We start from the raw sequence: 18,334 nt of genomic DNA on the forward strand, positions 1-18,334 counted from the left end.
GAATTAAAACTCCTTTATCAAAAGTGTCGCCACGCAATAAAGTTAGAAATGATTTCTTGCTAGACATAATTTTTATATCCCCTTGACACAAATAAAGATTCTAGTGCAGATGTAAAGGGGGTCCAAAGTGCTTTAAATTACAAGTTCATATACAGAGTGTGACACAAGTAACAATATTTTGAAAGTCCTCCGTACGCTAATGAAGCATGTGGTACCTTCCACTAAACGAATGAACCTGAACCTTTTGAAAATGCTAACAGTGAGAATATAGCTTCTACATGCAAACCACTTGAAATCTGTGCGCGCACACACAAAGGATATTGCTCGAGGCTCTGCCTATATTGATCATGAGCAATCAAATAGCCCCGACATATAACCAAACAGGCGATAACCCTCCAAATAAGCATTCGAAAAGAAAAATCTGGATTGCTGAAATTCCAAAATTCTTAGAACGACCATTAATTGCAAAATAGGAGTCATTCTTAACCATTAATATATACAAAGGATAAAATCACTAAGCATAACAATACTGGAGCATTTGATCTGCTTCGCAAAAATATGAAGCATTTCCTGATCGCAAAGATATTGTAGCATTGGCTCGATGAGCAGACTGAACAGCTGCAGAGGCAAAACTGGGACAAGTCAACAGAGGCCAGCTTTGTTCCTCTCCCTCGGATTTAGCTTTACTTCCAGATATCAGAGGTAGTCTATTTTGCACTGAGCCCACAGCGTTCATTTGACTCAAGAATCAAAGCTGCCATTCATGGGCACCAGGATACCATACATTGTAAAGCTGCCAACACGGATGCTCCTATGAACCCGTCCCAAACAAAACCAAGGACATGAGGCTGTCCCAAGCATCACTGATGCCAATTTGTGATGTCCACTTTAACTGCCAACTCATCTATGCTTTTTTGCTCTTTTTAAGAAATTGAGACATCTGCTCAATGTAATCAGGACCTGCACAGTGCCCTTCCAACAACCAGTCCAGAGCCTCAGCTGCTGCATCTTTTTCAGCTTGCTTTTTGTTGTTGCAAGGTCGTCCCATTATCTGCATTCCATTGAACTCCACAGTAGCTTGAAACTGATTGTTATTAAGTTGCAATGACTTGTAGGTTGGCGTTGCATATCCTGCTCGATTAAGCAACGTCTGTAGCTGAGACTTGGCATTGTCACCTCCCGGACCACTTTCTATCCTTGACATTGTAGCTGGTGGTGGTGCTCCAGCGCATGGCTTGGAAGGAAGTAAAATCTGATGGTTAAAAATGAATCTGCCACCGCATTGATCCTCTGAGATAAGCAACCGTATTGCTGAAAGAAGTTCATGATAACCGTGTACATCCATCCTAGGATTCAAGAGCTGTAACATGTGGATTGCCAACTTGAGTTAAATATTATCTCAAAAAGACGAATGAAACCACAGCTTCTTCAGACTTGACAATACAGCATTTCATCTGTTCTGAACCAATCCTTAATCAGAACTGACAATAAAGTGAGGTAGTAAACGATCACTTACTTTAGTGTGAATTAACTCGTCAAGCTCTCTTCTTAGACTTCTGTACATTTCTGCTATGGTAGGGTCCATAAAGAACTCTAAGTATCCACCCAACATTTTCAAGTGACCGTCCTGTAAAAATGAAGTAAAACGATTCCACTCAACTGAGAGAGTATGTAAGCAGGTTAATTTATACTTGACTGTAACCGATACACAAATTTCCCTTCAGGATCTAGGATCAACAGAAGGCGAGAAGGGGAGCTCACCGCTTCCGCTTTTGTGATGGTTCCTCCAAATAGAAGCAGCACTGAGTCGGAGATAGCCGTAGAATCCCGGAGAAAGACAGAGTTTACTTTGATCTTTTCATTGAAAACCAGCCAAGGGTATGGTATCCTGGAGTCCCGGGCATTAACAGAGTTCTTTGCATACATCAGAAAGACAGTAAGATCAATGGGACTTCTATTAAATAAAACGAAATACTCAGCTAGCAAACTCACCGAGTGTAAAAACACCTGACCATCTTCCATTGTTTTCAATGAAAATGACTTTTCATTATGCTGCAAAAGCAATAATATCAGTAACATTAGAAGCAAGGATACTTCAATGCTCACTATATATATATATATATATATATATATATATATATATTTGCAGTTTCACTAAAGCTTCAAATCATCCATAAGGGCACTTTACTACTATAAAATTATACAATTATAATTATGGATACACTCCAGGTTGTTTCAAAATGAAAAGGTAGAGATGAAGATGATTTATGGTTAATGCAAATATGATCTCCACGATGCAATATTGAAGCAGATAAAGAAAGAAACCAGGTTTTACCAGTACAGAACAGATTCCAGGATACAACCCATAGCAGATAATCGCTCGAAGGAGATGCTCATCATAACTCCAAGAATTATACATGGTAATGTTGCTGTCAACAAGCCCAGTATCATTCAGCAAAGAGTAGAACTCCTTGCGAAGAGAATCAACAGCTTTCATAGACTGTGCAGACAGAAAATTCTTCCAGCAGTATTCATATCCAGCTAGGTCTCTTTCAGCATCCCTCCACCCCTCATATGCTCGGACAAGAGCAAGATGATCACTAAAATCACGTGAAAAATGAGCCTTAGCAGCCTCTGCAAGCTGAAAACAACAGCTAACATGTCAAAATCATTACTGGTCTCTCAAAAAAAGTTATGTCCATTCCAACTAATGGGGATGAAGCAAATAATGACTAACAGCAACACGGAGGCTCAACTTACATCTTTCTTGTCAAGTGGTGACAAGAAGGGATCTCGGACACTAAGACCAGAAACAATAGTTAATATCGGGTCCAAACAATTCAAAATTGCCCCCAGTATAAGCATTTTCCCGAGTTTAGGCTCCATTGGAAGCATTGTTAAGTAACGCCCTGCCATTGAACCACAACAAAGGCAGAGAAAAATCAGCGGACCAAATATTTAAGATTTGAATACGATTAAAATTCAATTTTCATACCTAAAACAGTCAAATTTTCACTCTCATCTAAAGCTCCAATGATTTTCAGATACTCAATAGCATTTTGAACCTATCAGCAAAACAAAAGAAACCTTCACTGAAGCAACAAACGGAGGTTGAACTTGTACCGTCCACGAGATGGTCTGAACTTATATCAGAGGCCAGTAAAATGTACTACCGAATAAAAATTGCTATACTACCGAATAAAAATTGCTAACATATTCATTACCACACAAGTAAGAATAATAAATCCGACAGGAGCATTACCGCTAATAACTCAGGAGATTGCAAAGCCCTTGAGAGGAACTCAGAAATACTACCAAGTTTCAAACTTTTAATTTGCAAACAAAGGGATTGCAAAGGAGTCCTCAGGATTTCCGGTAATTGAAAATCTGCAAAAGCATCATATACACATCTGGGATAAAGATGATAGCATTCTCCAGGCTGAACACGTCCGGCTCGTCCCCTTCTCTATCAGTTTCATGGGTAAACAAACATCATACAATTAAAATTTTGTCGGCAGTACCCAAAAGATGATTAGCATGAAAAGGGAGAACTTCCTTCTACGGAAACAGAAAGTACCAACAAGGTGTAAACTTGTGATGAGCAACAAAAACTGGAGCAGAAAAGAAGTGAAATAATTAAATAAAATACTTGCCCCCTTACTCATTTTACATCACATCATTATAGCAGTCGGTCATTATTTACCAACACCGGCATTTTGAGCTCGTTATCTGTGTGTGTTGTGGTGAGTGTGTTTTCATACGTTATAAGAATCTTATTTTTCTAAGCAATTTCCTTCTCTTTTGCATTCAACTCAAACTCCAAGCTTTTTGCAACCACAGGTCCAAGGACCTATCTTGCTTAGACCCGGGAACTCTTGGTCTTGACATTAAAAGGACTAGTAAATAACAAACTTGTTTCACACAAGAAGATCCATGAAGGCTAATTTAAAGAGTCCTTTGAATGTATAGTCGGGGTTTGCTTTTGTTCTTTTTTTCTTTTAAATGCTATTTTGGATGTAACCACAGCACTTTCAGAGCTGGCTTTTGACATAAATAATGCTTACGCCTTCAACAAAGAAATTCAACTATGACTACGATTGTTATGCAATGACAAGCTAAAGCTACAGCTATACTATTGTATATAATGTTGTTTTTGGTCTTTGGGAAAAAAAAAAAAAAATCTGGTGAGTCCAGTCCCTGACAAACTCTTTGTAGTGCTAGTTACCTTGGCAGTATGTATCAATGAAACCATCTGTCCCAAATTATAATGATCACTTACCTTTTTTTTTCGTATAAAGATAATGACCAATTCACGGGTTCAAGGCTTGGAAACAGCCTCTAGCAGAAATGAAAGGTAAGGCTGCGTACAATAGACCCTCGTGGGAGGGCACTTCCCCGTACCCTGCGCATAGCGGGAGCTTTAGTGCACCAGGCTGCCCTTTTTATTAAGAAAATAAGGACCACTTAACCATCTCTATCAAAACATTAAAAGTCTACTTAACCTTACTGCATCTCCAAAAACGATCTCACTTTCTTGAAGAGTAACTTCTATTCAATATTTTATAGCCAGAATTCTTATCCAAAAGCAATATTTTATAGCAACACTTGCAATTGGCATTCACGGGCGTAATGAAGAGCAACCACTCGAACGTGAGAGCAAACGATCACCCAACAAATGAATATACTTCTAGTTTCTTTTAAAAATCAAAAAGCACCTCAATGGTGCTTTCCCATTTGAATACTTACCAAAACCATTTTTTCAGCCTTCCTCCTGATAACCTTTATTTTCAACTTCATCATCCAATTCAAAATAGACATAAATTATAGGACAGCTGGAGCGCATAACTTAGGGGCTTTGTTAGACTAAAAACCATTACATTCTTCAGCTTCTATCTCATTTGCAGTAGCTATATATGGCAGGATTCACTACCAAAACGATTGCCAAGGGCTAAATGCAGAACAAGTGCAGAGGTCTTCCTTTGATAAGAAAAAAAAATAGTCACTCAACTTGATATTTTGAGGCCAGTTATAGATATAAACTGACATATGGATGATGATTTGGACCACAAAAGCAGGGAAAGAATTATAAAGAAGGCTGTTCCTATTGGCAGCTTATGGATAAATGAAGATAGTAAACTGGACAAGAAAAAGAAGTATAGCCTAACAATCCGACCAAGAATACATGAATTAAGCTGCCTAATACACCAAGGGAGCAAAAGCTTCACTGAGAACCATTATACTCAAAAACATTTTTCTCTACCCCTTTTTTTAAGCTGATGGTATTGAGCCAAGCTTGGGCGAACCTCGATTATTCCACCAACTACCTGCTACCCTCACCAGCACAAGTACTGAGTAAACCTACCACTAAGGCTTAGGCATATGGAAAAAATCACCTAGCGTTTTTCCTTTACTGATATGAACCTGAGGTCTTATGGTTCTCACTTCATTGACCACTAGGCCACACCTTTAGGTGCAACCATTTTCGCTACCTTAAGTTGAAGAACATGTGTCTTTTATAAGCCTCACATAAATCATCCTTAAAAGGGCTATCACCAAATATATACTATGACGATTGACTTCTAAGACAAGTAGGAGTTCAAATGAAACTGAAAAATATTAATGTCATGGGTAGAGATCCAGCAACGAGATCCCCATACAATGAATTGTGGTACCAGTCAAAAATTATCAGACCCTTGAATCGAAGGACTTCCAAAAATAAAACCTAAGGTTAAAAAAGTACCGGTCAAGTCTGAACTTCAAATTGAAATGTGCATTCATCAAAGAAAAGGTTCAAGTGTGAGGATTCAGAAACGTAATATTCTAAGTTGCTTGGACTCGGGTGGGGAAGTCCGATACAGGTGCAGATCTAGAGGTGGTATCCTTAATGAGCTAAATTTTAAGATTCTGGGATACGGATCTAGGTATGGATATGGATGCGGCGATTCGGCTAAAAATAATTCAAATATCTAAAAATAAAGTTCTAAAACCTAAATTAGGAGATATCATGTGGAGAACTTAGGAGAAAATGGAGAAAATATTGATAAAGAGGAGAATCCTACTAAAAGGAGATAAAAGGAAAAGGAGTGGTATAAAAATTTCTATATACAAGTTACTCAATTTTCTTCAAAGTACCAAAAATCGGTCACTCCTTTTCAGTCACTTCTTTTCATTGAATCAGTACGGAATTATCTATCGATTTAGGTCGATGTATCCAAAATCAGTTGACCAGATCAGGTATGGATCCCACACCCACGCCAATGTCGTGTCGACACGGGTGCGGCATTGGAAGTGAAGAATCCGAGTAACTTAGGTGATATTCATATGAAATTTCAACAGTTTGTGGATTTCCATCTGGTGATGCAGTGTCATCATCACAAATTAGTAGATCACTTACAGAACTGAAGGGTTACACTGTTATCATTATTTCTCAGCTAGTCAATCTCTCTATTCACAGCTATCAAGTGTTTCTTCCCATGTGCACCCTTCCTCTTCCCCTCCCCCTCCCACACTGTTACACTGAACCAGAAAAAACAATCATCACAAAAATTCTAACCATCATATTATGCAATTTATTATAAAAGACATATATAAAGGTATCTTTGAAGCAGATTCAGAAACAAAAGGACCAGCAAGGCTTCGTACTTGTCGAGCTGAAACCTTTGAAATCCAAGAAGGAAGCAAACGAGGAGTATTATTAAGTGCATCATATGATGTCTCTTTTGCCTTGCCACAGTCAATAACAAAAACTACATCATCGATTGTGATACTGGTCTCAGCAATATTTGTAGTCAACACAATCTTCCTCACCCCATCTTCAGGCTTGTCAAAGATTAACCTCTACATGTAAGCAACGATTAATGAATAAGCAGCACATAAAGAGCTTAGACAATAAACTGGACAATTGAGATCATGAAATCCTTTTTATTTCAGATGAGTAGGAATTAGTAAATTATAGAACCTGCTCAATCTAACAAGTCAAATGGTAAAAAAAAAGCAAGTACCAGTTAATGGGCAGAACACCTATTCCAATGACCAAACATATAAAGAGAACAGAAAATATGAACTGACTTAGTAATGCTTATACTGTAATATTAGATTAGTAACAGAAGACTTATCCTTGAGAAAAGCTTGTAACAAACATATAGTTTACATGAAGGCAAATGCAAGGTAAAAGCATTAATGTAAATTTCTTCACCTGCTCTGTACTTGCCATAGAACCATGGCATGCCAATAATAAAACACGGGTCGTATTCCCCAAGATGGGATGACATTGTAGCTTATCCTTCAAAGAACTTATGTCGTCCCAACCAGTCATAAAAACTAAAACAGCACCAGGCCTTTCATTCTCACAAATATGGCATAGAATATATTCTATAAAATTGAAGCCTATACAATCAGGATTCCAACAAGACAAAGACTCTTGTGTCTCAGGGCTAAATTCTTGGAAATCAGCAGCTCTGAGAGTGTCCTGACGACAAAGAAAATATCAGCAGAGAAGTAGTAGTAAATGAAAACTGTGGAAGTAGCTTTTAAATTAGAAACCTCGACAGCAGAAGCAATCTGGCTCTTCCTTTTTCTTGGAGCTTGCTTGTTCATTTTCCACACTCTCTCCTGACCATAATCATCAATCTGATTGTCCGGCGTCAACCTGTACCCCGACATCTCCAGAATATTTTCCAGGAAATGAGTACGAACTGGATATGTAAATCCCTGATAGAGACCATGGGAAAAATTTTCAAAAATAATGTGGAAGCAATGTAAGTATGGATTAAATTGTATCCAGGAAAAAAAGGGATGAAATGTGGATTCACTGTCTGGTTCCTTACCAAGATAGCAAACAGGAATGATGTTAAATACCAATGCTCTACCCATAAGAGAAGAAATGAAGTATATCAATACTCAATTAGGAATATACACGTCCTGAACAGGAAAATTTCACTCCTATTCCTTTCAGCCACTTGGAAGGTCTCTGGATTTTCTCTATATTTAATAAGCACCGCAAAATAAGATGTTGATCGAATCCCAATCTCAACTATTATTGTCAAAATCATTCATGCAAGTAATCATTCTAGTTTTTTTTTTGAGGGATAAATTCAACTATAAAGATATTACACTACTAAGCTACAGTATGAAGGTTTGGGAGAGGGTGTTCATCGACATAGAAAAGGCATACAACAAAGTTTATTGTTCGACCTCCTTGGTTACTAGACCTATATTTCACAAATTCAAGCCATTTGAAGAATTACTTTAGCCTATCCCATTTTGACCTACCAATGAACATGTTGAATCAACTAACCGTTTACTCCAGAAAGTTAATTGTTTGACAGGCCAAAATTCCCAGAACAACCTCTCACCAAGATTTAGAAGAATCTATTTCAGGGTTGAAATTTTCGCATCAATAGCCCTAACCTAATTGTGATCTTAAATGTTACTAGAAAAGAAGTATCATCAATAGTAACTACCAGCTAGCATAAGTTGTTGCTCTCTGTCTCAACTCTCAAGTTATATGCTTCACTTACAATTTGAAGATGTCCTTGAATATTTTCATCCTTTTAAGATGTTTTTCCATAAAGTACTTTTGTGTAATTTTATATGAAGGTAACTTGGATGGACTTGGAGTTTAATATGTTCTTGACTGTTTATTAGTTATAAAGGAAGAGTGATACGATTCAAATGGCCGCCTTAGCTTTCAATGACATCATTCGAAGTCAGTACGTGAGGCATCAAGCTTTGGTCAATTTAAGGAAATGGGATCCTACATGGAGGGGCCGATTTGAGTACACCAAAGAGCAATCCCACGTGCGAAAGATTGCTTGGAGCATTGAAGATTGAGGACTCATGGTTTTGGGCCTTTATTAAGGACATTTTGGTTACTTGGCCTTGTCCAAGTAGCACTCCATGACCACCCCTTTTCATTAAGGGTATTGTGGTCATTTTGTTATGTAATAAGTTAGACTATAAATAGGTGCTATTAGTTCATTTGCTAGTTCGTTTATGAAAGATGAAAGATTGAAACACTTGAAATCCTCTCTCTTGAGAGTAGAACACCTTAGTAGAGTCTTAGTTAGGACTTGTAAAAGTCATCCTTAGTATAGGGCTTGGAAAAGCCAATATTATTCTTTGCTTGGAAACGGTGGATCTTGAGGTGAGTCGATTACCTTGGCGGTCACCGTAAGAGTGTAGTTTTGATTATTACATTTATTAGGGGTTAATGTTGAAATATACTTGGTTCTTAATCTTGTAATAATCTTGGTCTCACTATCTATCCTTTCATTATTTTGCAAATCCGTATGTTTTTGTGTTTGTCATCTTGTATCCCTTTGTGTTGCTTGTTCTTCTCACGTTTTGTGGACTGTTTTGGCATCCTGGTGGACTGATTTGTATCATTTGGTATCAGAGCAAGGATTGATTTTGTTCCAACAAAATCAATCTTCGGCTTGTTAGTTGAAAAATAAAAAAAAAAGTGTTGAAATCCAAAAATCTCAAAAAAAGAAATCTGTCCTGTTTTTGTATTTGAGCTGAAGTTTGAGATTTAGATTTAGGATATTTTAGTGTGTTTTGTTGTTTCTAGTGTTATTTCCTTCTTCACTAACACTTATAGAGTCTAGATCTAAATTTTGAGTCATTTCCAAGTTGTTTTTGAACTTTGAAGGTTGCTGTTTTTTTGAGGATTGGTGGCTTGAAAGAGTGTTGTTGAAGTTTGTTGTTGAGATTGTGGCTTAAAAACGTTTTTTTGGATGTTGTTGTTGAGGGTTGGAGCTTGAAAAATGTGTTGTTGATGTGTGGAATCCAACTTGAACCATAGAACTCCAAGATTCAAAAGTTGTGTTCTTGGTGTTCTTCACCATCTTCATATTTTGTTGAAGAGAAAATGATTGTTTGATCTTACAAATTGAAGAAAGAGAGTGTGTCTTGTTGTTAGTCTTGAAAGACACAACTCTAAGACATCCAAAGGGGAAAGGGAACGAAAAGGTTTCAAAAGTTGTCTTTCCAAAAGGGAGAAAGTCCACCTACCAAGACTTACAAAAAAGGAAAGAGCCAAAAGTCTTTCAAAAGGTGTTTAGCCAAAAAGGTGCAAAAAAGTCAAAACATTTTTTGAACTTGAAAAAAAAGGCTCCAAAGTCTTGTTGTTACCCTCCCATAGCCGAAATTCCACCATTCCCCACTTGGAATTTGATTAATACAATTTGAAGACAAGAAAATTTCTCAAACTTTCAACAATTTTAACGTCCAATAGGAGGTTGCCATGTCATCACCCTCAAAAATGACACTTAGGCTCAAAATTTCAGATTTCTAAGTTTCATTTCTTGTTTCTTTAGTTTCAATTTTCTTGATCCTAGTACTAATAGACAAACTAGTAATCACCTACTAGGTTGTTAATTAGTTTTTGAATACGTTTCTTTCGTATCTTCGTTATTTGTGTGCTTTTTTCGTTTGTAACTCGTAGTAACTTCTTTGTTTCAAGTTCGTAAGTGAATTTTGTTTTGTGTCTTGAGTCAATCAAAATAATAATCCATTCCGGCCGCCAAGTAGGATTGACATCTTATTGACTACCGGAGTATAAGCAACTTTCAATATTTGCCGCTCCAATTGTGAGAATCACAAAGGTGAGTGTATTGAGTAATGGTAAGGAGCTTTTACTACTAATCTTGTTTGTTTTATTTTGTTTGTTGTTGTCTCTTTTTTTTGTTTAGGTACCATGGTTGCCCATAATTTTAAGGCCACGTGTAATCGCATCCATGCCGATCTTGAAGATATGCAACAGCACATTGAAATTATATGCCAATTGTTACCCAAACTCTTCCCCCAAAATCCAATTGTCCAAACAACTTGCGATAAGATCTTTATGAAGCAAGTTGTTGCCCAATCTTGTGATGGACTTTCACACCGAGGTAAAGACGAACATAGTCATGAACTTCAAGGTAAAATGGCTGACCCTTACACTTTTGTGCATGTGAATGATAATTGTGTGGCTAGTAGCCCATTGAGTGTGAGTTATAGCTTGCCTATATGTGAGTCTATTGTTTCTTTGCCACTTGCTGATGATGTACTTGTTGTGAGTGTGGATACACTAGTTGACCCTATTGATGACCGAATCGACTCTTCTTGTAAGATCGACTTATGTCCACCTAGTGTTGAAACCATTGTGTTGAATGAAAGTACATCGTCTTGTGAAATTTATGTTGATCAACTTTTGTGTGAAAATTGCCCACCACTTGAGGATGTGTGTGATGTGATTAATGAATCTCAAGTGTGTGATGATGTTGAAAATATTGATCAAAGGAATAGGAGTGAACCCGAGAGCTATTCTTGGGATAATCTTGCACTTGAAATCTCTTTGAAACTTGATATTAATCTTTTAGAGAGTGATGAATGTGTTTGTTCCGAATCTGCCCGTGAAATAAATCATGCTCTCTTAAGGTATAATGTCTTGTTTAAGAATGATATAACCACTCCTAATGAACCTAGTGGTGAAAATGATGGTATAGCTTGCCTTAGAAGCTATAGCCGATATGCTAACCCACTATGGTGTGACATTATTCCTCCTAAAGATGAAAATCTCTTCTTGGAAGATGAGAGTACTCTTAAGGGTACGGAATGTGTGGTTTTGGAAACTACTTCTCCTTCTACTTTGTGTGACTTTATTGTTGAGAGTACTCATGGTGATGATTGTGAAACTAGTAGTGAGTACACACATGAGGGCACCTTAGTAGAAGTTGACTTGAGTTTTACCTTTCTCTACTTTCTATTTGCTCTGGATAATATGTATGCTATTGTAGAGAGTATGCCGTTTAGTTTGGGGGGAGACCACGGGAAAAGGGAGTATTGTCTAGACCCGTGTCTATGGTCACTTTTCCCGTTTGACCCCGGTGCCAAATATAGAATTGGTGATGATGGTGCACCCAACTTGTTGCTTGGTTTACATGACAAGCAAAGTATCATTTTTCGTGAATTCTATAGCCAAATCCTTTGTGCATTTTTCATTAATTATGTAATATTTAGTTCAGAGGATCCTTGGTTATATTCTAAATATGTGCAACCTTAGCATGTTGATGAGATTTGTCGTGCTTACCCTAACCCTCATGCCATGAGGAGTTTGTATTTGTGTGTTCTTTCTTTGGTTTTGCAAGGTTTGGATTCGAGGTCGAATCCTTTTCAAGAATGGGAGGATGATACGATTCAAATGGCCGCCTTAGCTTTCAATGACATCATTCGAAGTCAGTACGTGGGGCATCAAGCTTTGGTCAATTTAAGGAAATGGGATCCTACATGGAGGTGCCGATTTGAGTACACCAAAGAGCAATCCCACGTGTGAAAGATTGCTTGGAGCATTGAAGATTGAGGACTCATGGTTTTGGGCCTTTATTAAGGACATTTTGGTTACTTAGCCTTGTCCAAGTAACACTCCATGACCACCCCTTTTCATTAAGGGTATTGTGGTCATTTTGTTATGTAATAAGTTAAACTATAAATAGGTTCTATTAGTTCATTTGCTAGTTCGTTTATGAAAGATGAAAGATTGAAACACTTGAAATCCTCTCTCTTGAGAGTAGAACACCTTAGTATAGTCTTAGTTAGGACTTGTAAAAGTCATCCTTAGTATAGGGCTTGGAAAATTCAATATTGTTCTTTGCTTGGAAACGGTGGATCTTGAGGTGAGTCGATTACCTTAGCGGTCACCGTAAGAGTGTGGTTTTGATTATTACATTTTTTAGGGGTTAATGTTGAAATATATTTGGTTCTTCATCTTGTAATAATCTTGGTCTCACTATCTATCCTTTCATTATTAAATAATCCGTGTGTTTTTGTGTTTGTCATCTTGTATCCCTTTGTGTTGCTTGTTCTTCTCACGTTTTGTGAACTATTTTGGCATGTTTTGGCATCTTGGTGGACTGATTTGTATCAAAGAGAATATTAAAGTAATGGTGGAAAAGTTAGTTCTACACAGACATATACACAGACATATAAAAATTTAAAAATTTGAATGATTTAAAGTATATAAGCTCATGAAAGTTGTGAGTTGTATAAAAATGGAATCAAGTCAACATCTTGGATGTCCAAAATAGAAAGAATGACGCATAAATTGGGTCTGATGAAAAGAAAGGAAGGCCAAATGCTTTGAAGGAAGATGAAGCTCAATTGACAAGAGGTCCAGATCATTTTCTTAACCGTGGTGCCGAGGCCAACTGGAGCTCATCTCGACTAATTCCACTAGGTACCTGCTACAATATGCAAAAGTAAGGACTATATAGGAGCACCTGAAGCTGTCAAAGTAAGGACTATATAGGAGCACCTGAAGCTGTCCCCCAAAAAAAGGCAAAGGAAGAAAGAGGAAGGAGTGGTGAACTGACGAAGTGAGTGCAGGTGGAACAGAATACCATAGGAAAGAGTCGTCTGATAACAAGGATGCTGAATTTAATAACAACGAAACAGGGAGAAATTTGTTTTAGATTTGATCAGGGCTTTCTTTGGGGCGTCCTCACGCTTGGTTCTTCCTCAGCTACAAGATTTCATTCTTTTTTAACTTAATTCATCTCAAGTCTGTTTAAAGAAAATTATTTCACTTGTTAAGTTGTATTGTATTGTTTTAGTCATTGTGTTGACCTTGAAACAGTTATATGTAACCAAATTTGTGATTAATCTTCTTTCACTTGCATCTTTCATATAATTTGCCCTTCAGTTATATGCAAGTTATTTTTAAAATGTGTATATGGATATATCTTATTATATAAGAGGGAGTTTGAGCATAAGCACACACCTCATGGTCAACATGCTTGCTGACCATGAGGGCAATTATGAGATTCACAGAAAATTGTGCCTTTTTGTGTTGCACATCATTGAATGAAAATTTGGACTGTCGCTTAAATTGACTGTAACCCCATGTGTATTTAGTAGTAACCCCATGTGTATTTAGTTTATTCTGAATGAATCCACTGTAGTAGGATTTATGGTCCCTTTTATAGCAACTTTTTTCCCTTCATTTTTAAATTTATTTCATTATCAATTCAGATACTTTTTGGTAAATATAGTCAACACCGAGTGTTTTTTAAAATGTATGGAAAGGGGATACTCTGCTCAATGGACACGTGGTGTAATCAGAGAGTACTTTCTATTATTGTACGGTAACCTATTTATGAGATCCTTAGCACTATTCCACCATTTTTTTTTCATATTTTTGTGGTTTTTCCAATACTCCTCCTTAAACATTACACCCAAACAAATTAGAAATGAGGAAATAAATATTTTTCAATTCTTCAAATATGAAAATATTCTTGCAAAAAAACAAAACCCCCTAAAAAGAGGATTACTCAATTTTATGTTTTTATGGGATAAATTGGATAAACTTAATTAAAGACCACTAAAATTTTATTTGGATTGAGAAAGTCCTTTCAATATATAAATTTCATAATATGTATTGGTTCCCACATTTTAACCAAGAGAGATATTTGCCATTCTGCAATGTATTGAAGGAAAAAATGAAAATATGAAGAGATGAATAGACAAGGGAGAGGAATGAAAAAATGGCTAATGCTATTTTGCACAATTTATTGATAAAATCAAACTTAAGTATTGATTTTTATAAAAGCTATCCGGTAAAAAAATTATTTTTCATCACCCCTAATTAATTATTTTAAGTCAGACAACAACAACACACCACTAACCTTTTGAAGTAGAGAGGTTGCTTCCGAGAGACCCCGGGCTCAAAACAAAGAGACAGTAAATAAGGTCGTAATAAAACATGAAACAAGATGAAGTAATAGAAATAAGGCACCCACAAAGTATTACGATACACTAACCAACCGCAAGCACGCACCTCCCCCAACCCACCTAACTAGAGACTCCATCTTATGAGCAAAGTCCTACAACCACTAGCAGGCTACCCCAAAGCGCACCTAACTACGGGGTACGACTCACCCCACACATTAACCTTCTACGCTAATCCGTATTCTCCAAACTTTCTAGGGTCATGTCCTCAGTAAGCTGTAACTATAACTGCTCCAAGTCCAGTCTAATCACCTCCCTCCAATATTAGAAAACTAATGATATTTAATTAAAAAAGGTAAAATAGAAGCAAAATGATGAATAACTCTTGATGTTTTAAATTAACGTCTTATATGGGGCCCACTTAAAAAAAAACACAAGTATTTTTATAGTAATTTTACTAAATCACTTCTAATTGGTGAATATAAGTCATTTAAAATAAAAGGATAAAATAGATACGAAATGATAAATAAGAAATAGACGGATAAAGTAGTTTTCAATAGTAATATTTTTGTCAAAAAGAGTATGGGAGTAGTACGATTATTGAGATCTATGTGATTAGATTAAAATAAAAATTAAATACATAATTATGAGCTAAGATCTGAATGATCAAAATTTTAATTTTTGTTATGCAGAAATAAATGAAGCAGCCTTGGTGTATTCAAGGGGAGGTGCCTTGGTGTATGCTTTTTGCAGACGATGTAGTTCTGATAAATGAGACTCGAGGGGGTGTGAATGACAAATTAGAGGTGTGGAGGCAAACTCTTGAGTCTAAAGGGTTCAAGGTGAGCAGAAGCAAGACAGAGTATGTGGAATGCAAGTTTAATGACGTGAGGCGGGAGAATGAGGTAGTAGTAAAGCTGGAATCACAGGAGGTATGTAAGAGGGATAGTTTCAAGTATCTCGGGTCCGTGATCCAGAGTAACGGCGAGATTGACGAGGATGTCTCGCACCGTATTGGGGCGGGATGGATGAAGTGGAAGCTCGCGTCGGGGGTGTTGTGTGATAAGAAGGTGCCGCCCAAGCTGAAAGGCAAATTCTACAAGGTGGTAGTCCGTCCGACCATGTTGTATAGAGCGGAGTGCTGGCCAGTTAAGAACTCCCACATCCAAAAAATGAAGGTGGCAGAAATGCGGATGTTGCGCTGGATGTGTGGGCTGACTAGAGGGGATAGAGTTCGGAATGAGACTATCCGGGAGAAGGTTGGTGTGACTCCAGTGGAGTGCAAGATGCGGCAAGCCCGATTGAGATGGTTCGGACACGTGAAGAGGAGGGGCATGGATGCCCCGGTTCGTAGGTGTGAGAGGCTAGCGTTGGATGGTTTTAGGCGGGGTAGGGGTAGGCCGAAGAAGTACTGGGGTGAGGTGATTAGGCAGGACATGGAGCAGTTACAGCTCACCGAGGACATGACCCTAGATAGGAAGGTCTGGAGGACGCGAATTAGGGCAGAAGACTAGGGCCGGTTTGGGTCGCTAGTGTAGGGAATTACTTGGTGGGGGTTTTATTCTTGTTAGGATTCCGTGTTCTATGTTTTATTACGAATCTGTGTGCTTTCCTCTGTTTTCTAATACTTATGGGTGCCGTATTTATGTTATGTAATCTAGTTCTGTGCTTTACTATGAGTTTGTGTGGTATCTCGTGACTTGAGCCGGGGGTCTATCGGAAACAGCCTTTCTACTTCTTTAGAGGTAGAGGTATGGACTGCGTACATCTTACCCCCCCAGACCCCACTAGGTGGGAATACACTGGGTTTGTTGTTGTTGTTGTAGAAATAAATGAATCATAAAACATATAAAAAGGGGAATTAATTTTTAAATTTTGTTTTTATTACTTTTTTGCTTTCAATTTATGTTACACCATTTGATTTGGCATGGAGTAGAAAGAATGGAATGCTTTTGCAATTCTTGGTATAAAATAAACCTTAAATTTTGTGTGGTCATAAATCATTTCATTGAAAAATAAAACTAAAATTTTAAAAACAAATTCCTTTTTGAACGAATTAAAAAGCAAAATATGTCACATAAATTGAGACAAAAAAGTAAAACTATTGGGCCCGTGCTCAGCACGGGAAACATGCCACTAGTATCGATATAATTTGCTTTTTATTTATACTCATATATGCTTTCTCTAAATGACTTTGTGTTAGAACCTGTTTTTACTAACTAACTGGGTTCATGGAGACTTAGCGGCATTCATCTGTGATGATATATGAAAACAAATGCATGAAGACAAATGCATATACACAGTATAGACAATCAAGTGATATGAAATACGAGAAAATACATGTCAGGAAGAACAAAAATTTAACTGTGTCCAAAATTTTAACTTTGTATGCTCTTTGCAAACGATGTAGTTCTGATAGATGAGACTCGAGGGGGTGTGAGTGACAAATTAGAGGTGTGGAGGCAAACCCTTGAGTCTAAAGGGTTCAGGGTGAGCAGAAGCAAGACAGAGTATGTGGAATGCAAGTTTAATGACGTGAGGCGGGAGAATGAGGTAGTAGTGAAGCTGGAATCACAAGAGGTAGGTAAGAGGGAGAGTTTCAAGTATCTCGGGTCCGTGATCCAGAGTAACGGTGAGATTGACGAGGATGTCTTGCACCGTATTGGGGCGGGATGGATGAAGTGGAAGCTCGCGTCGGGGGTGCTGTGTGATAAGAAGGTGCCGCCTAAGCTTAAAGGCAAATTCTACAGGGCGGTAGTCCGTCCGGCCATGTTGTATGGAGCGGAGTGCTGGCCAGTGAAGAACTCCCACATCCAAAAGATGAGGGTGGCAGAAATGCGGATGTTGCGCTGGATGTGTGAGCTGACTAGAGGGGATAGAGTTCGGAATGAGAACATCCGGGAGAAGGTTGGTGTGACACCAGTGGAGTGCAAGATGCGGGAAGCCCGATTGAGATGGTTCGGACACGTGAAGAGGAGTGGCATGGATGCCCCGGTCCGTAGGTGTGAGAGGCTAGCGTTGGATGGTTTTAAGCGGGGTAGGGGTAGGCCGAAGAAGTACTGGGGTGAAGTGATTAGGCGAGACATGGAGCAGTTACAGCTCACCGAGGACATGACCCTAGATAGGAAAGTCTGGAGGACGCGAATCAGGGCAGAGGACTAGGGCCAGCCTGAGTCGCTAGTGTAGGGAACTACGTGGTGGGGGTTTATTCCTGTTAGGAGTCCGTGTCCCATGTTTTATTATGAATCTGTGTGTTTTCCTTTGTTTTAGATTACTTATGGGTGCCGTATTTATGTTATGTAATCTTGTAACCTTGTGCTGTGCTTTACTATGTGTTTGTGTGATACCGCGTGTCTTGAGCCGGGGGTCTATCGGAAACAGCCTTTCTACTTCTTCAGAGGTAGAGGTATGGACTGCGTACATCCTACCCCCCAGATCCCACCAGGTGGGAATACACTGGGTTTGTTGTTGTTGTTGTTGTTGTTGTTTTTAATAATTCTGTTGAAATTTAAAAAGAAAATAGTACCATATGGAACCTGTCATCAGATATGGTTCAGTAAATGATTTGCTCCATAATGGTTTGAAACAAATAGTGTTAAAATATAGATTGAATTTTCATATATAAAAG

The 18,334-nt window shown here is 38.0% G+C and overlaps 1 protein-coding gene across 4 annotated transcripts in view; it reads right to left on the reverse strand.

The window, feature by feature from the left end:
* Positions 1 to 400: 400 nt before the first annotated feature.
* LOC107870656 (DExH-box ATP-dependent RNA helicase DExH5, mitochondrial) overlaps positions 401 to 18,334 on the reverse strand; it is a 57,863-nt gene continuing 39,929 nt past the window's right edge. For 3 of the 4 annotated variants that reach the window (XM_016717248.2, XM_047413006.1, XM_016717249.2), the window contains 11 exons: positions 7,543 to 7,710; positions 7,196 to 7,468; positions 6,643 to 6,837; positions 3,263 to 3,466; positions 2,996 to 3,065; positions 2,761 to 2,909; positions 2,336 to 2,641; positions 1,993 to 2,052; positions 1,762 to 1,914; positions 1,517 to 1,627; positions 401 to 1,360 (listed from right to left, as the gene is read on the reverse strand). In XM_016717248.2, coding sequence (XP_016572734.1) covers positions 905 to 1,360; positions 1,517 to 1,627; positions 1,762 to 1,914; positions 1,993 to 2,052; positions 2,336 to 2,641; positions 2,761 to 2,909; positions 2,996 to 3,065; positions 3,263 to 3,466; positions 6,643 to 6,837; positions 7,196 to 7,468; positions 7,543 to 7,710 — 2,145 coding nt within the window. In that variant the 3' untranslated portion in view covers positions 401 to 904. Of the gene's footprint in view, positions 1,361 to 1,516; positions 1,628 to 1,761; positions 1,915 to 1,992; positions 2,053 to 2,335; positions 2,642 to 2,760; positions 2,910 to 2,995; positions 3,066 to 3,262; positions 3,467 to 6,642; positions 6,838 to 7,195; positions 7,469 to 7,542; positions 7,711 to 18,334 lie in introns of those variants that run through there. The other variant, XR_001674241.2, reaches the window with a different exon arrangement.

The sequence above is a fragment of the Capsicum annuum genome, chromosome 5 (assembly GCF_002878395.1).
Source record: "Capsicum annuum cultivar UCD-10X-F1 chromosome 5, UCD10Xv1.1, whole genome shotgun sequence".
NCBI classification, from domain to species: Eukaryota; Viridiplantae; Streptophyta; class Magnoliopsida; order Solanales; family Solanaceae; genus Capsicum; species Capsicum annuum.